Source organism: Hemiscyllium ocellatum, chromosome 17 (assembly GCF_020745735.1).
Source record: "Hemiscyllium ocellatum isolate sHemOce1 chromosome 17, sHemOce1.pat.X.cur, whole genome shotgun sequence".
Lineage (NCBI taxonomy): Eukaryota > Metazoa > Chordata > Chondrichthyes > Orectolobiformes > Hemiscylliidae > Hemiscyllium > Hemiscyllium ocellatum.
The window spans coordinates 45810394-45825885 of record NC_083417.1 but is presented as its reverse complement, the minus strand read 5'-3'; the positions used below and the strand labels follow the sequence as shown (position 1 = coordinate 45825885).

The 15492-nt window shown below is 40.4% G+C and overlaps 1 protein-coding gene across 2 annotated transcripts in view; it reads left to right on the top strand.

Moving 5' to 3' along the window:
• tox3 (TOX high mobility group box family member 3) overlaps positions 1-15492 on the top strand; it is a 113343-nt gene that overhangs the window by 42437 nt on the left and 55414 nt on the right. For both annotated transcript variants that reach the window (XM_060837717.1, XM_060837716.1), the window contains exon 2: positions 14003-14068. In XM_060837717.1, the coding sequence (XP_060693700.1) occupies positions 14003-14068 (66 nt within the window). The remainder of the gene's footprint in view (positions 1-14002; positions 14069-15492) is intronic.

Genomic DNA, 15492 nt, shown 5'->3' with positions numbered 1-15492 from the left:
ATTCGTGACATTATAGCTTCTACTTTACTCTGGTGTGTATGAGTTGAGAGTGTGGCGCTGGAAAAGTACAACAGGTCAGGCAGCATCCAAGGAGCAGGAGAATCAATGTTTCGGGCATGAGTCCCTCATCAGGAATGAAGGTGTGGGGAGCCCAAGGGGGCTGAGAGATAAACAGGAAGAGGGTGGGGCTAGGGAGAAGGTAGCTGGAAAGTGATAGGTGAATGAAGGTGATGGAGAAGATGATAGGGCAGTGATGGATGGGTCCAGAGGGTGGTGCCGAATTGGAGGCTTGGGACTGGGATAATGTCGGGGGATAGGGTGTGGGGAAATGAGGAAGCCGTTGAAATCCACATTTATCCTATGTGGTTGCAGGGTCCCAAGGCAGAATATGAGGCGATACCACGCTTGGAGGAGGATGTTGTAATCTCCCCTTCACTTCCTGTAAAATTATTTAAAAAGAAGATTGAAACTATATGTTACTTGCTGCTTTGCTGTCTGTGAGCATACTTCAGTGTGATTAACTGCTAAACTTACATTCTTAATGACATTATTGTGACTGACCACCAGAGATCAGAACACTAGAACTTGAAAAGAATCATCTTTCCCAAAATTAATTTAGAACATAGAACATAGAAAAATACAGTGCAGTACAGGCCTTTCAGCCCTCGATGTTGCACCAATCCAAGCCCACCTAACCTACACTAGCCCACTATCCTCCATATGTCTGTCCAATGCCCGTTTAAATGCCCATAAAGAGGGAGAGTCCGCCACTGTTACTGGCAGGGCATTCCATGAACTCACGACTCGCTGAGTAAAGAATCTACCCCTAACATCTGTCCTATACCTACCACCTGTTAATTGAAAGCTATGCCCCCTCGTAATATCTGACTCCATACGTGGAAAAAGGAAAAATTTCACAGAACTCATTTAGATCTTTGCAGCATCTTTTCTTCAAGGTCACTGCATTGTTGAAAGCAAAATCCAGCGATTGACATATCACATTCAGTGAGTGTTGTAATGCAGGTAATTGCTTCTGGTTTATGGAGACATATGGATGGATGAGAAAATGAAAGTTGTGTTGCTCAAAGTACTGAGTCAAGCGAATGCCTGCTACCAGATATAGAGTTGCTGTCAGAAGAGAAGTGGTGTCTAGATTAATACTAAGTCTGCCATTAATCAGATTTTTAGGGTAAATAGACAAAGTCTTTTCCCTAGAGTCAGGGAGTCCCCATCTAGAGGGCATAAGTTTAGGGTGAGAGGGGAAAGATATAAAAGAGACCTAGGGGGCAACTTTTTCACACAGAGGGTGGAGCATGTGTGGAATGAGCTGCCAGAGGAAGTGGTGGAGGCTGGTACAGTTGCAACGGGTCAGCAGGGTGGCACAGTGGTTCGCACTGCTGCCTCACAGCGCCAGAGACCCGGGTTCAATTCCGGCCTCAGGCAACTGTCTGTGTGGAGTTTGCACATTCTCCTCATGACTGCGTGGCTTTCCTCCAAGTGCTCCAGTTTCCCCTCTATCCAAAACAAAATGTGCAGGTTAGGTGAATTGGCCATGCTAGATTGCCCGTAGTATTAGGTGAAGGGGTAAATGAAGGGGAATGGGTCTAGGTTGGTTGGTCTGCAGAGGGTCGGTGTGGACTTGTTGGGCTGAAGGGCCTGTTTCCACACTAAGTAATCTAGTCTAATCTAATTTAAGAGGCACTTGGATGGGTATATGAATAGGAAGAGTTTGGAGGGATATGGGCTGGATGCTGACAGGTGGGACTAGATTGGGTTGGGATGTCTGGTCAGCATGGTTGGGTTGGACTGAAGGGTCTGTTTCAATGCTGTACATCTCTATGCCTCTAAAGTCTTTATTAATACATGCAGGTTAGTAAATTAAATAATGGATTATGTGCCCAACTTTTCACTGAATCCCACACGTCTTACAATGGGCCATATTTTCCCATTTTTAGGCTAAACATTATTTTCAGGGAGTATTATTGCCAGGTGACCCCTCATGGCTCACAGCAACTTTTCTCACACTAACTTCTGCTTCTAACCCCCCTTCATTGTGCAGTAGCCACTTTGGAATCCTCCTCATGCAAACTGTACAGGAAATGCAGAATTCTTACTGATGAAAGTCTTTTCCCTGGGGTCGGGGATTCCGGATCTAGAGGGCATATGTTTAGGGTGAGAGGGGAAAGATAAAAAAGAGACCTAGGGGGCATTGTATACGCTACTGGCGCCATGTTTAAATTCCAGCTATAAACCATGGTAGATACATTTCCAGGAATTAGCTCTCACACTGTCCTCTTAGGAAACCTATGATATTTCAGAAAGGGAAGCTATAACACTGCTCTCTGTATAGGGAGCTGGAGGTGCTGGTAAATAGGGTGGTTGAGAGGAGAGTCCTCCTCTATCTGGCAGACCACCAGAGGAGGTAGTCAACCTGGACAGAGATAACACTTTGGGTCAGATGAATGCAGGAGAAATATCAGTCATCTTCTGTATTCCACAATGGATGAGAGTCAGCATCTTTTCTCTGTTACCTTATGCTCTCAGAGCCACCACTCACTCGAAGTCTGCTACTGCACATAAACCTCATGATTGTGTGTGGTATTTCCACCGAGGGGGACACACTCATCGTAGACAATGGTTACTAACCCTCCTGCACTCTGGCTAAAAAACTGTGCAATTCAGAGAGACTGATAGACTTCAAGTAAGTGCAAAGTAACTGAGCAATAAGAAATGAAGCTTGAGAACCATAACATGCATTGTGTGTGGATGCCTGAAATGAGTGTCTATCTTTCCCTGTGCTTAAAGCAACCTGGCAGGAGCACACAAGTATAAGGTGTCTTTAAGCTCTGAAGTGAATTCCTGAATTGGTTTGTGATCAGAGCTGAGAATGTGTTGCTGGAAAAGCGCAGCAGGTCTACCAATGGAGGACATTAGTTTCTCTTCAATCTAGTGGCATTCTGAAGACCTGCTTACTAGGCTACCAACGGAGGACGTTAATTTCTCTTCAATCTAAGCCTGAAGAAGGGCTTATGCCCAAAACGTCGAATCTCCTGTTCTTTGGATGCTGCCTGACCTGCTGCGCTTTTCCAGCAACACATTTTCAGCTCTGATCTCCAGCATCTGCAGACCTCACTTTCTCCTTGGTTTGTGATCAGTCATGATTGATATGCTGAGACTGATGGTTTGCTAATACGGACTTCAGTGGATGAAAGGTGGAGGACACTGTGCATGGAGCATTCGAGAACATGTTGGTGAAGAGCCATTAAAATGAACAAGCAAACAGTAAGCTGTGTCTGTCAGGTCATTGCTCTGATTTTCAAGTTGGGAAGTGTTGCTATCTAATTTCTCAGCAGAGCGGGGAGAACTGCAGACTGCACATGAATGAGATGATTTGGGATACTAGTAAATAGTAATATGATAGTCACTATTTAGTGAGATTCTGGACTTGCTTTTTGAACCTAAAGGGAAAATTGGAAGTTTCTTTCACAATACTGAGCAATAGATATTTTCATTCTTTGCTGTATTTTTGCACATTCTCCACCATTGCCCACATTGCTCGGGAGGGTATCTCTTAAGATTTCTTCACTTGAGTGCTAAATCTATTCTTTGTGTCTTGCCTTATTGTTTGGTGTAAAATGGGTAATATTGAGCTAGTTGCTTGTACTACCCCCTCCCAACATTTTATTTCCATTAAAGACAATGGGAATTCAAGTTGGACATGTTGCAAACTAGGCTACCAACTCTTCTATTGCCCATTTTACACAATTACACAAAGTCAAGGTTTATTCCATTTTGAATTATGACTCAAGCCTGAGAGTGACTCTTGATTCAGGCAGCATTTACACTGGGTAACTAATGCATTGGTGCTGAGTAAAACCAATTTATATTCTCCCAACAGTTGAAAAGTGAATGCATCCTTAAGATTATTTCATGACATTTGACAAAAATATTTTTGTAAAAAAAGGATATTTCAAGGATGCAATTTGGTAAATAATATTTTTTAAGCCTAGGTGTTTAAAAACATTTTTGTTACAGAACATTGCAAATTAAAGAACATTTAGTGACTTTTCTATCAATTGCTACGTACTGTTGTTCCATCAGATGTTTTGTAAGTATTTGGCACTGTAGTGACAGGCAAGTGAATATTGAATTTTCTTAGTTTTTGTACATTGTTTTAACTGCGCTTTATACCAATGTGGCAAATCAATTCAGAGAGATATTGAACACAAAAGCATTTAGACATTTGACCAATATCAAAAGTCTCCCTGTGGTGAGTTACTGCTATATCATCCAAAGCATATCCTGATTTGCACCTCTAGTTCCAGAATTATCAAGCATTCAGTCGCAGTGGAGTCACTAACACCTGAAGTGGTGGAAATTGCTAACCCACAAACAGACATGGAAAACGTGTTAACTTGGGTTGTGATGCAGAATTTAACAACCCCGTTCAGAATGATGGAACTGGTGGGCTGCTGGAAGTACATCGCCTCCAGCTCCTTCTGTGGTCACGAGAAACCAAAATAATGGACCTAAAATAAACAATAACTTACTGTTGATTTTATAAAATCTTTTGAACATTTATTTGTGATACATGTATTCTAGTGTTATTGAAAGAAAAAGTCAATATTTTTTCTGAGATCGAAGTATTTGACTTCCTTCAGATTCCTTGTTGATATGCTTAATATTTAGCTTCAGTAGAAAACAATGTACTTACTAATGCTCGATAATGTAAATTGCAATGAGCCATATGTGTACTGAACCAACCTGCTGAGCTAAAGCTTTTGTGTAATCCCTTTTTCTGTTTCCGGATAGCTGATCAATTGTAGATAGACATTACATTGTGTTTTACCACTGAATTTAATCTATGAGTATAAGATGAGGTAACATTTGACATTCATTATTGCATTAAGTCTCAATAGTACACCTGACGGCTGAGCATGTGTTCCTGCATTATATGACTGTTTTGGACCTCCTGCCATTGCCAAAAGATTTTTTTTAGTGCATATTGTGTTGTTTGTACTAATCAGGCTGAAGTAGAATTAGTCAGTCTTCTCATCTTTTAATTACAGACAGTTTATTGTATGTGCTGACCCAGTTTCTGCACAGCATGCCAGACTTAGCAATCTCTGCTAATTTAATTTGGCATTTCATTCAATCAGGCAGACTGTGAGCATGATGAAAAAATGATTAAAAAAAAATAACTCGCTGTTCATCCTTAATTGATGTCCCTATCAGCCTTTGTCCTTGCCAGGACTGGCAATTATTTGCCAGTCAGTCGAGCAGAATCTAACCAACTGTATTTTCTCCTGTGGAAATGTTGTAATTTAGAATTCTGATCCTGCGTTTGACAGTAAATTAGGGCAGGTCTGTAATTGTGCCTTGGGAGGATATTTTTCCCATCACCCATAGGTGGGGCTTAAACTAATCCCAGAATCTTGGGTGTTCTGGTAGTGCTGCTAGATCAAAGGTCGTTTTAAGCTTGTTGAGTTTCAACAGCTTATTAGTTTGGATAAATGATTGTTTGTTTGTCCAGAACCGACCTTAAAGTTTCAGGTGAGGGGCTTTTCTGCAGATTCCTTGTACTAATGAAGCCACCTGTTTTTACCAAATGGCATGAGGCCCTGTTTTTACCCTTCACCATGTGCTGTAGTGTTAACATTGTCACTGAGTTCCTTATCCCTCCAGGGAAAACAATCGTTAATGCACACTATTCACAGCTGATTAGTTGTAGTTTCTCTACTAATTACATTCACACACTTAACTGATCAGCAATTTCAACTCGCTTTTAATTTCATTGTGTCTTCTTTCATAGTCTTAAACTATTTAGCTCCCCAAGGTAATAATTGTAGTTTTACATTTATTTAACTGAAATCATTGTGCTTCATTTCAGCTGCTTGGTTTGGAGACTTAATAAAAGAGGAAACCAGAAAGCCAAAGTCTGCTTTTTAAATAGAAGCCGCTCCACTCCAACTTGTTTATTGTGTCATATAATTTCTGTGTCTTCACTTGTTAGAGTTACCTCAATTGATTTTCAACATTTGCAACCAAACCAGATAAATTCATGCCACAGCCTTGATTTTCATCCAGGCCTACACCTATCTTTGCACCTGAGAAATGACAGTGGGCCTACAGTGTGTATACTTTAGCGAACTGGATCTCACAGTCATGCGATTCACAGCCCACCAAGTGAAACCATCCCTGTGTTTTAAACAAGAAGATCAGCATTTGAGATCATTTGCCTTTGTAAGGATCACCCAGTTAACAATTTTATGTATGTTTCTGTGTTTACCAAAAGCTTTTATTAAAAAATAAATGACTTGTGCTTATTTGAACTTTTCATGACTGTAGGATGTATCAAAGCACTTCCCATCCAATGAAGTACCTGTTGACGCATAGCCATGAGTATAGGAAATGTGGCAGCCAATTGTCTCATGGAAAACTCTCACAAACAGCAATATGATAATGACCATTGAGGTTTTGGTGAAGTTGGTTCAAAGTTAAATATTGGCCTGGACAATGGGGATAATTTCTCTTTTCTTTGCTGAAATATTTCCATTGGGATCAATCTCATCTACCCAAGCAAGATGCTGAGGTCTTGGTTAATGCGTATCCTTGACACTGCTCCCTCAGTACTGCACTGACAAGCTTGATTTTAATGGTCCAGTCCTGGAGTAGCATTTGATTCAGAAGTGATTGGGTACTAACTGAGCCATGGATGATATATAAATGTGAAATAAGCACTTAAACCAAATTGGTACATCATTTCCATGGTTACTAGCATTTTCAACTCTTCAGAATTGTCCTGGAGATTCCATAATTAACACTAATTCCAACATTAGTCATTTCCTTCTTGAGTTTACTGTCCAATAGTACACCCAACCCACAGTGGCACCATGATCTCGACCCTGAGAAAGGCAAGGAAATGGATCCTGAATTCATCTCAGCTGGAATGAAGATCAAAACTTCTGCTTTTGGCACCAAGCTGATGAACATTGGCCAGTCAACCAATGAGCCTGAGTTGCTATGGTGACATTAACTTAGTATGTATGCTGTAGCCTGGAACTATAGATAGTGATGGTAGAAGCAGGATTATCCCTGCTAGCCCTCTTAAACCAGGGGACAATATTAGCAATTCCCCAGTTCTCTGGGATCTCACCTGTGTTCAAGGATGCTGCAAAGATATCTGTTAAGGCCCCAGTTATTTCCTCCCTCGTTTCTCTCAGTAACCTGAGGTATGTGTTTCTTTTTTAATTGGCAGTGTTCTTTGGAGGATGGAGCAAAACTGGGAGTGTGAATGTGGGGAAAGCAGAAGTGGGAGGTTCTGTGATGAAACATTAAGGATTACACCCAAAACAAACTGATGACCCTGTTGTCTCTTTGGGAAACAATCTTCCATCTTAGCCTGGTCTGGCTGGCATGTAACCCCAAACTCTCAGTAATGTGTTTGTGTCTAAACTGCCCTCTGAGAGGCTTGGAAAGCCATTCAGTCCAAGGGTAGTCCAGTTCAAGGGATGGGCAAAAACATCCTTACAGGAATCGTTCATTCAAACATCTGCAGTCATTTTAATCAGCAATTTTCATAGTACCCAGACTTATCTGCAGGGAGCTGTTTCCACCAGATGCCTAAATATGGCGATTTGAATAGAAACATAAATAAAATGGAAATCTGTTCCGCATATCCCTTCTATCCAGACTGGGTCAGTTCCTGAACGAGGTGAATGATCATGCTGCTGTTTCAGACAGTTCTCTTGAGGAAGCATGATGGGTTTAGGTTTATATTTTCCTCGAGTGCACCAGAATCAGCAAAGTTAGGATCACTGATTTGTTATTGCAGATTTACTGCCAACATAGTAATTCTTGCCACTTTCAGCATTGCTCCCATGGGCGATACGTGGATCGGCAAATGACAAAAGCAGAGAGAGAAAATAAAACGGTTAAGGGTTTGCTAACTACTCGCTAATGACTGTTCGAGCCAGGTGTTGAGAAACACATGCAGCTCTCCTTGGGGACAACAAATTTGGAAAGGTAGTTATTTCCATCCACTCATGCTTGTTGTCAATTTGTGAACAGCAGGGCATAATGTGCATATGAGCAAAGAATGACACACGTTTACATAAAGCACCTTGGAAACATTTCAAGGCAAAATGAGTTACTAAATCAGACCATAGTGGAGGTGTTGTATGCAGTTTTCAGCTCCAGTAAAGGAAGGAGAAAATGAGGGGCTATACTATACAGATTCACTGGTGGGGATTAAAAATCCAAAAAAGAAGAAAGAGATGCTAGGCCGTCTGCCCAGGAGGGCCACAGAAGGCCCACTCGTTTTCAATAAACCGGCTCATTGCCATTTCATCAACTGGAAGCTTACTTAACCAAGCACTGATCCTATGGGTATCATGTGAGTCACTCATACTTGGGGCAACCAAGTGGCAAGGATTTTGTAGTTTTGGGGCAAGACGTGAGCTCAGGATAGCAAAGGCTAACATTTTCCTGGTAGAGCTCAGAAGTACTCTTTTTTTTATTTAGTTCTTCATCCAATATGGCTGTTGTTCGCCAGGCAGTAATTATAGCTTCCCCCTAAATGCCTTGAAAAGGTGATCGTGAGCTGCTGCCTTGTTGGACTGTTCCAGTTGATTGCCACAGTGCTACTACAGTTGGAATTTCAGAATTTTGACCCAGCAATATGCCTGTGGTTCCAAGTCATGATTATCAGTTTTTTTTATGCAGGGAACGTTTAGATGGTCATATTCCCAACATCTCCTGTTCTTATCCTTCTTGGTGGGAGGTGTCATGAGGAGTTTGGTTAAATGCTGTTTTTAAAAAAAAAGCCTTTGGAGGTTGCTGCAGTTCAAAGTGTACATTGTTGCCATTGTGCATCAGCTGTGGGGGAGGACTGAATGTTTAAGGTAGTGGTTCGTGTGCCAAGTGGGTTTGGTTTGTCCCAGATGGCATTGAACTTCTTGTGTTGTAGCTGCATCATCCAGGAAAATGAAGAGTATTTCATAATACTCTTGACTCTACCTTGTACATGCAGGTAGAATTTGCAAATGATGCAAAACGAAGCAGAAACAAGTGTTGAGTGAAGATGTAAAACATTTTGGACAAGCTTAGTGATTCAGCAAGAAAGTGGCAGATGGAATATAACGTGGAAAAGTGAGAGGTTATTTACTTTGGTACAAATAACAGATGTGAGAGTATTGCTAATGTGATAAGAGATTGGAAAGTGTAGATGCACAAAAGGACCTGGGTGTCCTTGTTGATGAGTCACTGAAGACTAATACATAGCTGCAGCAAGTTATTAGGAAAGCTAATGGAATGTTAGTCTTTATTGTGAGAGGATATGTGTATAGGAATAGTGATGGCTTGTTTCAATTATGTAGGACTGGATCTGGAGTACTGTGTGCAGTTTTTTGTCTCCTTATCTCTGGAAAGTATTATTGACATGGAGGGAACGTAATGGAGGTTCACCAGTCTGGCTCCTGACTGTTCAATGAAGAGACATTGGGCAAACTGGGCCTAGCTTCTCTGGAATTTCGGAGATTAAAAAGTGATTTCATTGAAGTCAGTAAAGTACTTAAAGGGACAGACAGGGTAGATTTGGGTAAGATGTTTCTCCTTGTTGGGGGAGTCCAAAACAAGGGGACGCAATATTAAAATATTAGGATTCCATTTTAGGTAGAGATAAGGAGAATTTTTTTTAACTCTGGGGATGGTGAACTTTTGGAATTCTTTACTCCAATGGGCTGTGGAAGCTCAGTCATTTGAATGTATTTAATGAAGAGGTTGATTTGAATGTTTGACTTTCAACAGCATAAATGGTAATGGAGACAATATTAGTAAAAGGCAGTGAATCAACCATTGAATGGTAGAACAGCTCAATGGGCTGAACGGCCTACTTCTGATCCAGTTTCTCCCATTTATGTTAAGTTATAGATAAGTTTTTTTTTTCCTTGGAGGATTGTTGGTTCATGGGATTATTTTCCTTCGCGATCAGTGGAGGATAGATTATTGGATATTCAGCCAGCTTTCCCATTAGTTTTTCTTTGACAAGGGGATGAAAGAGTTAGGGGGCAGGCAGGAAAGTAACATTGAGGCCACAATCTGATCAACCATGGTCTTATCAAAAGGAAAAATAGAGATTTGGCACTGAATGGCCTATACTGCTGCCAATTCATGTATGTTCATGTGCGGCCCTGTTGGCCCCACAGGAGAGATGTGCAACAACCATCAGCTAGGACTCTGAATCTGTATGTTGAATCGCCATATATGAGCCACTGTGACAAACCTGAGGCATGATGGGTGACCAGGTCAATTGAATTTATACTTGGCTCCTGACAGCTTTCTGCCACCTGACCATGTACAGAGAGTTCACTGCCACAATGAGAATCATGGGGAACCTGGAGCAACCCACTTGTCTTCTGAAGCAATTGTTCCCACCTGAACCATTCAGGGCCAGTCTTCCAGGTCTCGTTGGATGATGTCTCCAAATACTTGGTGATCTCATGCATCCTCGGGCTCACTGTCATTAAGGTGTAGGGAAGAAGTGTCCTGAATTGCTACTGTTTGGACTGACCGTGCATGATGAGCTACTTCACGCAAACTTTGCTTTCTCTAAATTCATGACATTATGTCACCATTGCTTCAAATTTATCAACTTTCCCTCACTTTGCTATAGTTTATCAGAGTCACCTTTTGGCTTAATCCTGAATTCGAAAGTACCACAAAAAACCTTTCTATTCTATGTTCTAATGAAAAACATTTCCAATAGCATATTCAAAGCTGAACTATTCATCCTTGTGAATTTCCTCTCTGCATGTCTTCCACATGCCTTTACTGGCCCTTGTGTTACTATGCAGTGCTACCCTTTCGGCTACAGCATTGCTAATGAAAAGCTGATGACTTGTGGGGGAAGATAATACTTGGCCCTGCAGGACAACATTGAATGGTTCTTCTCCAGTAGGAATGGCTCCAATCTACACCAGTTCAGTGTAGACAACAACAGTCCATGCCAAAGGCACGGGTGGACTTGCAGTATAAACGCTGGCATCCTGAGTCAATAAGACACATCATTGAAGCAGAGAACAAGGTGAAAACTTATAAATGGCATCTAATTCATTCCCTTTTTGCTTACATCTTCTGCTGACCCCAAAACCGAGCACCACTGGACTTGGAGTCAGTTCAGAGAAAAATGCTAATACAGTATTTTCCTTATAGCTCGACTATTGAAATAACTGAATATCTCAGTTTAGATACATGCTGATTGGTCAGTTCTTCATAGGTGAGTTTTATGAATTAAAGCAACATGACGTCACCAAATGGATTCATGCAGCCTTACCAACTTGATGGATATTCTGTAATATTAGCACGGTCTGACTTCACACAGAAAAAGAAAAATATGTCAACTAGTGCCTGAGTATTTGAGGTGTACTGATTCATAATTTTGTGAGATTTGTGTTAACATCTGAGTTGAAGAGCCCTGGGACATTTAGAGTCATAGTCATGGAGATGTACAGCATGGAAACAGACCCTTTGGTCCAACCTGTCCATGCCAACCAGATATCCCAACCCAATCTAGTCCCACCTGCCAGCACCCAGCCCGTATCCCTCCAAACCCTTCCTATTCATATACCCACCCAAATGCCTCTTAAATGTTGCAATAGTACCAGCCTCCACCACTTCCTCTGACAGCTCATTCCATACACGTACCACCCTCAGCATGAAAAAGTTGCCCCTTAGGTCACTTTTATATCTTTCCCCTCTCACCCTAATCCTATGCCCTCTAGTTCTGGACTCCCTGACCCCAGGGAAAATACTTTGTCTATTTATCCTATCCATGCTTCTCATAATTTTGTAAACCTCTATAAGGTCACCCCTCAGCCTCCGACTCTCCAGGGAAATCAGCCCCAGCCTGTTCAGTCTCTCCCTGTAGCTCAAACCCTCCAACCCTGGCAACATCCTTCTAAATCTTTTCTGAACCCTTTCAAGTTTCACAACATCTTTCCGATAGGAAGGAGACCAGAATTGCACGCAATATTCCAACAGTGGCTTAACCAATTTCAGCATAAAAACCAAAATCATAGACTAATTTTACAAAGATTCCAAAATACTACTTTCTGACAGTAATTAGAACCATAATGTGGAGGTGCTGTTGTTGGACTGGGGTGTACAAAGTTGAAAATTGCACAACACCAGATTATAGCTCAAGTCTCTTTGAAAAATACGCTTTTAGAGTGCTGCTATTTCGTCAGGTAGCTAGTAATTAGTGACCCAGGTACAGTAATTTTCAGGTTACCGTCAGGTAGGCACTACGCTTCTGCCCTGTGCCAGCTGCCTGCCTGAAGCCTGCAAATGATTCTGTCCTTGCACTTTGGCGCAGAGCTGGTCTTACTGGATGGGTGAACTTGAGGCCTGTTTCAGTTCCTTTAGTGAATTGGGCTATTAGACTTCAGAGCTAGATCAGTTGATCTCTACTAATACTTTGTAGCAGTAATGTAGTACTAATGGATTTCTGTGCTGTGGGAGAAGCTAGCCTTTGTCCAAGTTTACTATGGCAATGAATTGAATTAAATGTGCTGTTTCAGGTAGATGTTAAAATAATGTTATTCTATAGAAGTGAAAATAGAAGATGTTCTACCAATATTCTTCCCTCTTAAGTTTGGACTTGAGAGGCTTTCATGTGCCTAATGCCAAATGAGACAGACGAAACATGTACTCCCTCTGTTAGCAACAATTAAAATAGCTTTGACCATGCAATTTGTCACTATTTGTGGGTCTTGTTAAACATCAACTTATCTGCACAATAGTAGCAATTTATTGTATGTGAGGAAGTTTGGCAATTCTGAGTAAGGCAATAAGGTTCTGCATAAATGGAAGTTAGTTTTTCTTGAGTGAATTAGTCCTTTAGCCTTAAATTTAAAAAGAAACTGTTTATTGGTTCCTCTTTTTTTAAAAGATGTAAAATTCTTTCATAGAATACAATCTATGAGCCATGCTTTTACTTTGTAATTTCACAGCAAGACAAAAATTGCCTGATGTTGAAAAATTGAACTACAAAGTCAGATGTCTTCCTTATTTATGCACTGATAAAGTTATGACCTGGTTCTTAAATTAAATTTTATGGGTTTGTTCATTAATTACTTCCTAGCTTTCAGGTTGCAATGGTTCCATATTACATGAAAGTCAGACTCCATGTTGGCAAAGTCCTAAAGGTGCTATCTTCCACCTTGCTGTTGCCAACACAAATGGGTTTCACTGTTTTGCTGCTTTGAAAGGTGGTCTCACAAACCAGCATGAAAGTTGTACATTGTAAGGCCATCCAAAGAAATATCACTCATGGCAATTAATGTATGAGTCACTTCGAATTTAATGGTACATTACTTGAGGCAACACTTCAGCATCAGAGTAATTAAGTCATCATAAGCTGCTCATTAATAGCAGTGCCAAGGTCCAGTCCAAGTTCAATATTTTACGATTTTGTTTTTCTCCACCATTATATTTCTGGTTTGCATCTCCAGTATTGCCAATACAAAAATAACCTGAAAGTTAAATATCCTGTGTTAATTTAATAGTAAATCTGTCATTATGATCTTCACATTGACTTAATTTGACAATGTCCTCATTGAGAATGCATTTGTGTTGAAGTGCTGACGAGATTATAGAGAAAAACTAAGTTGTGCTGTCACACTAAATGACAATTGAATCAAATTGAAATGCATTGTAATGCAACAATTTTAGTATTTTGTCACTGTGCAATATAAATAGAGATGAATTCAAACTGCAGAATAAATGATTGAGACCAAGTATGAAAGAAATGTGAATACATTTAAATCATTTATCTAATCTGCGGTATTTTTAAACGTTTTGAATGAATCTTTAATACACACAATAAAGCGCTGAATTTAAGTCAGTATGCAAAATAGTGCAACTTAGTAAGGATTTTTTTTCTACGACAGCCAACAGTTTATTGAAAGACATTTGGTTTCAAGTCATTTTCTTTCTATTCCAGTTTGCAGGGAACAATAACTATATGAACATGGCAGATCCAAGTCATGCTTTTTCAACGAGTAATGAGGTAAGTACTTGGATTATTCGCTGCTACGTGATCTCTTTTAATATCCAGTGTTTCCCTGGACTAAAATTGAAAGTGCAGAATTTGGGACATTTTACAGTTGGAAAATGGGCATTAAATGTTCCAACTTAATATGCCATGTTGTGTGGGTGTGCTTATTTTACACTGGAACTGTATACAAGTGTTAGGTGCATTTCCTGTCCAAGGTTCACTTCTGATTTCATGGCCCTTTCCCACAGATCAACACTGGTTTTAACTGCAACATATATATGAGCAATATGGTAGCTTTTCTCATGCTAAATCAATCAAACAAGTAGTCCTTTTTAAAGGCTTACTAAAAATAATTACAGAAATGTATTATTTTTAAACATTCATCTGAATGTGAAATGAGGAGGAGCAGAAATGATCTTCAGGCCACCCACTCAGTCAGCTCAAAGGCAGTATTCATGCTGACTGACCTTTGTCCTCTTTAGGCTTTGTGTTCTTCATTCTAAATTCTGACAGTGTTCCCATTGTGTGTTGTGTACCTTGACGATGTGTGGCTCTCACCAGCTCTTTGTATGGTCATTGCTGGATTCAGGTGTAATTCAATAAGCCAAACTGGATGGAGGTGTATTATCCAGAATGTAGCTGCATCATTTTCCTGAATATGTTTAGTTGAGTTTGCATGTTTGTCTCCTGTCACACAGCAGCCCAACACTGGCATCTCCAAAAGCATTATAATTGATATTGTTCTGGGATTTTGCCTTCAGCAACATTAGTATTAATCATTTGAAGAAAATGCCATTATCTGATGGAATGTAGAACATTACAGCACAGTACAGGCCCTTTGGCCCTCGATGTTGCGCTGACCTGTGGAACCAATCTGAAGCCCATCTAGTCAACACAATTCCATTTTCATCCATATGTTAATCCAATGACAATTTAAGTGCCCTTAAAGTTAGCGAGTCTACTACTGTTGCAGGTAGGGCATTCCACGCCCCCTACTCCTCTGATAAAAGAAACTACTTCTGACATCCGTCCCGTGTCTATTACCCCTCAATTTAAAGCTATATTCTGTCATGCTAGCCATCACTGTCTGAGGAAAATGGCTCTCACTGTCCACACTCTCTAATCCTCTGATTATCTTATAGGTCCCAATTAAGTCACTTCTCAACCTTCTCTCTAACAAAAACTGCCGCAAGTCTTCTAAGAAATCATTAATTAAAAACAAAATCCTTGTTGCCTTCATGGTGACAATTGTCACAAGTAGCTTGAAGTACATATTTAGCGAGCTATTCTGACACCAACTGGTTTAAATTAATTATTAAACTAGTTTTTAGTAGGTAGGCAGAATTTATACCTCCCAGTGTTTTGAGTTGAAATTGTTCTGTTAAGTTTGAAAAATATAAGATAAACGTATCTGCTAATGGATATAGATAAGATCA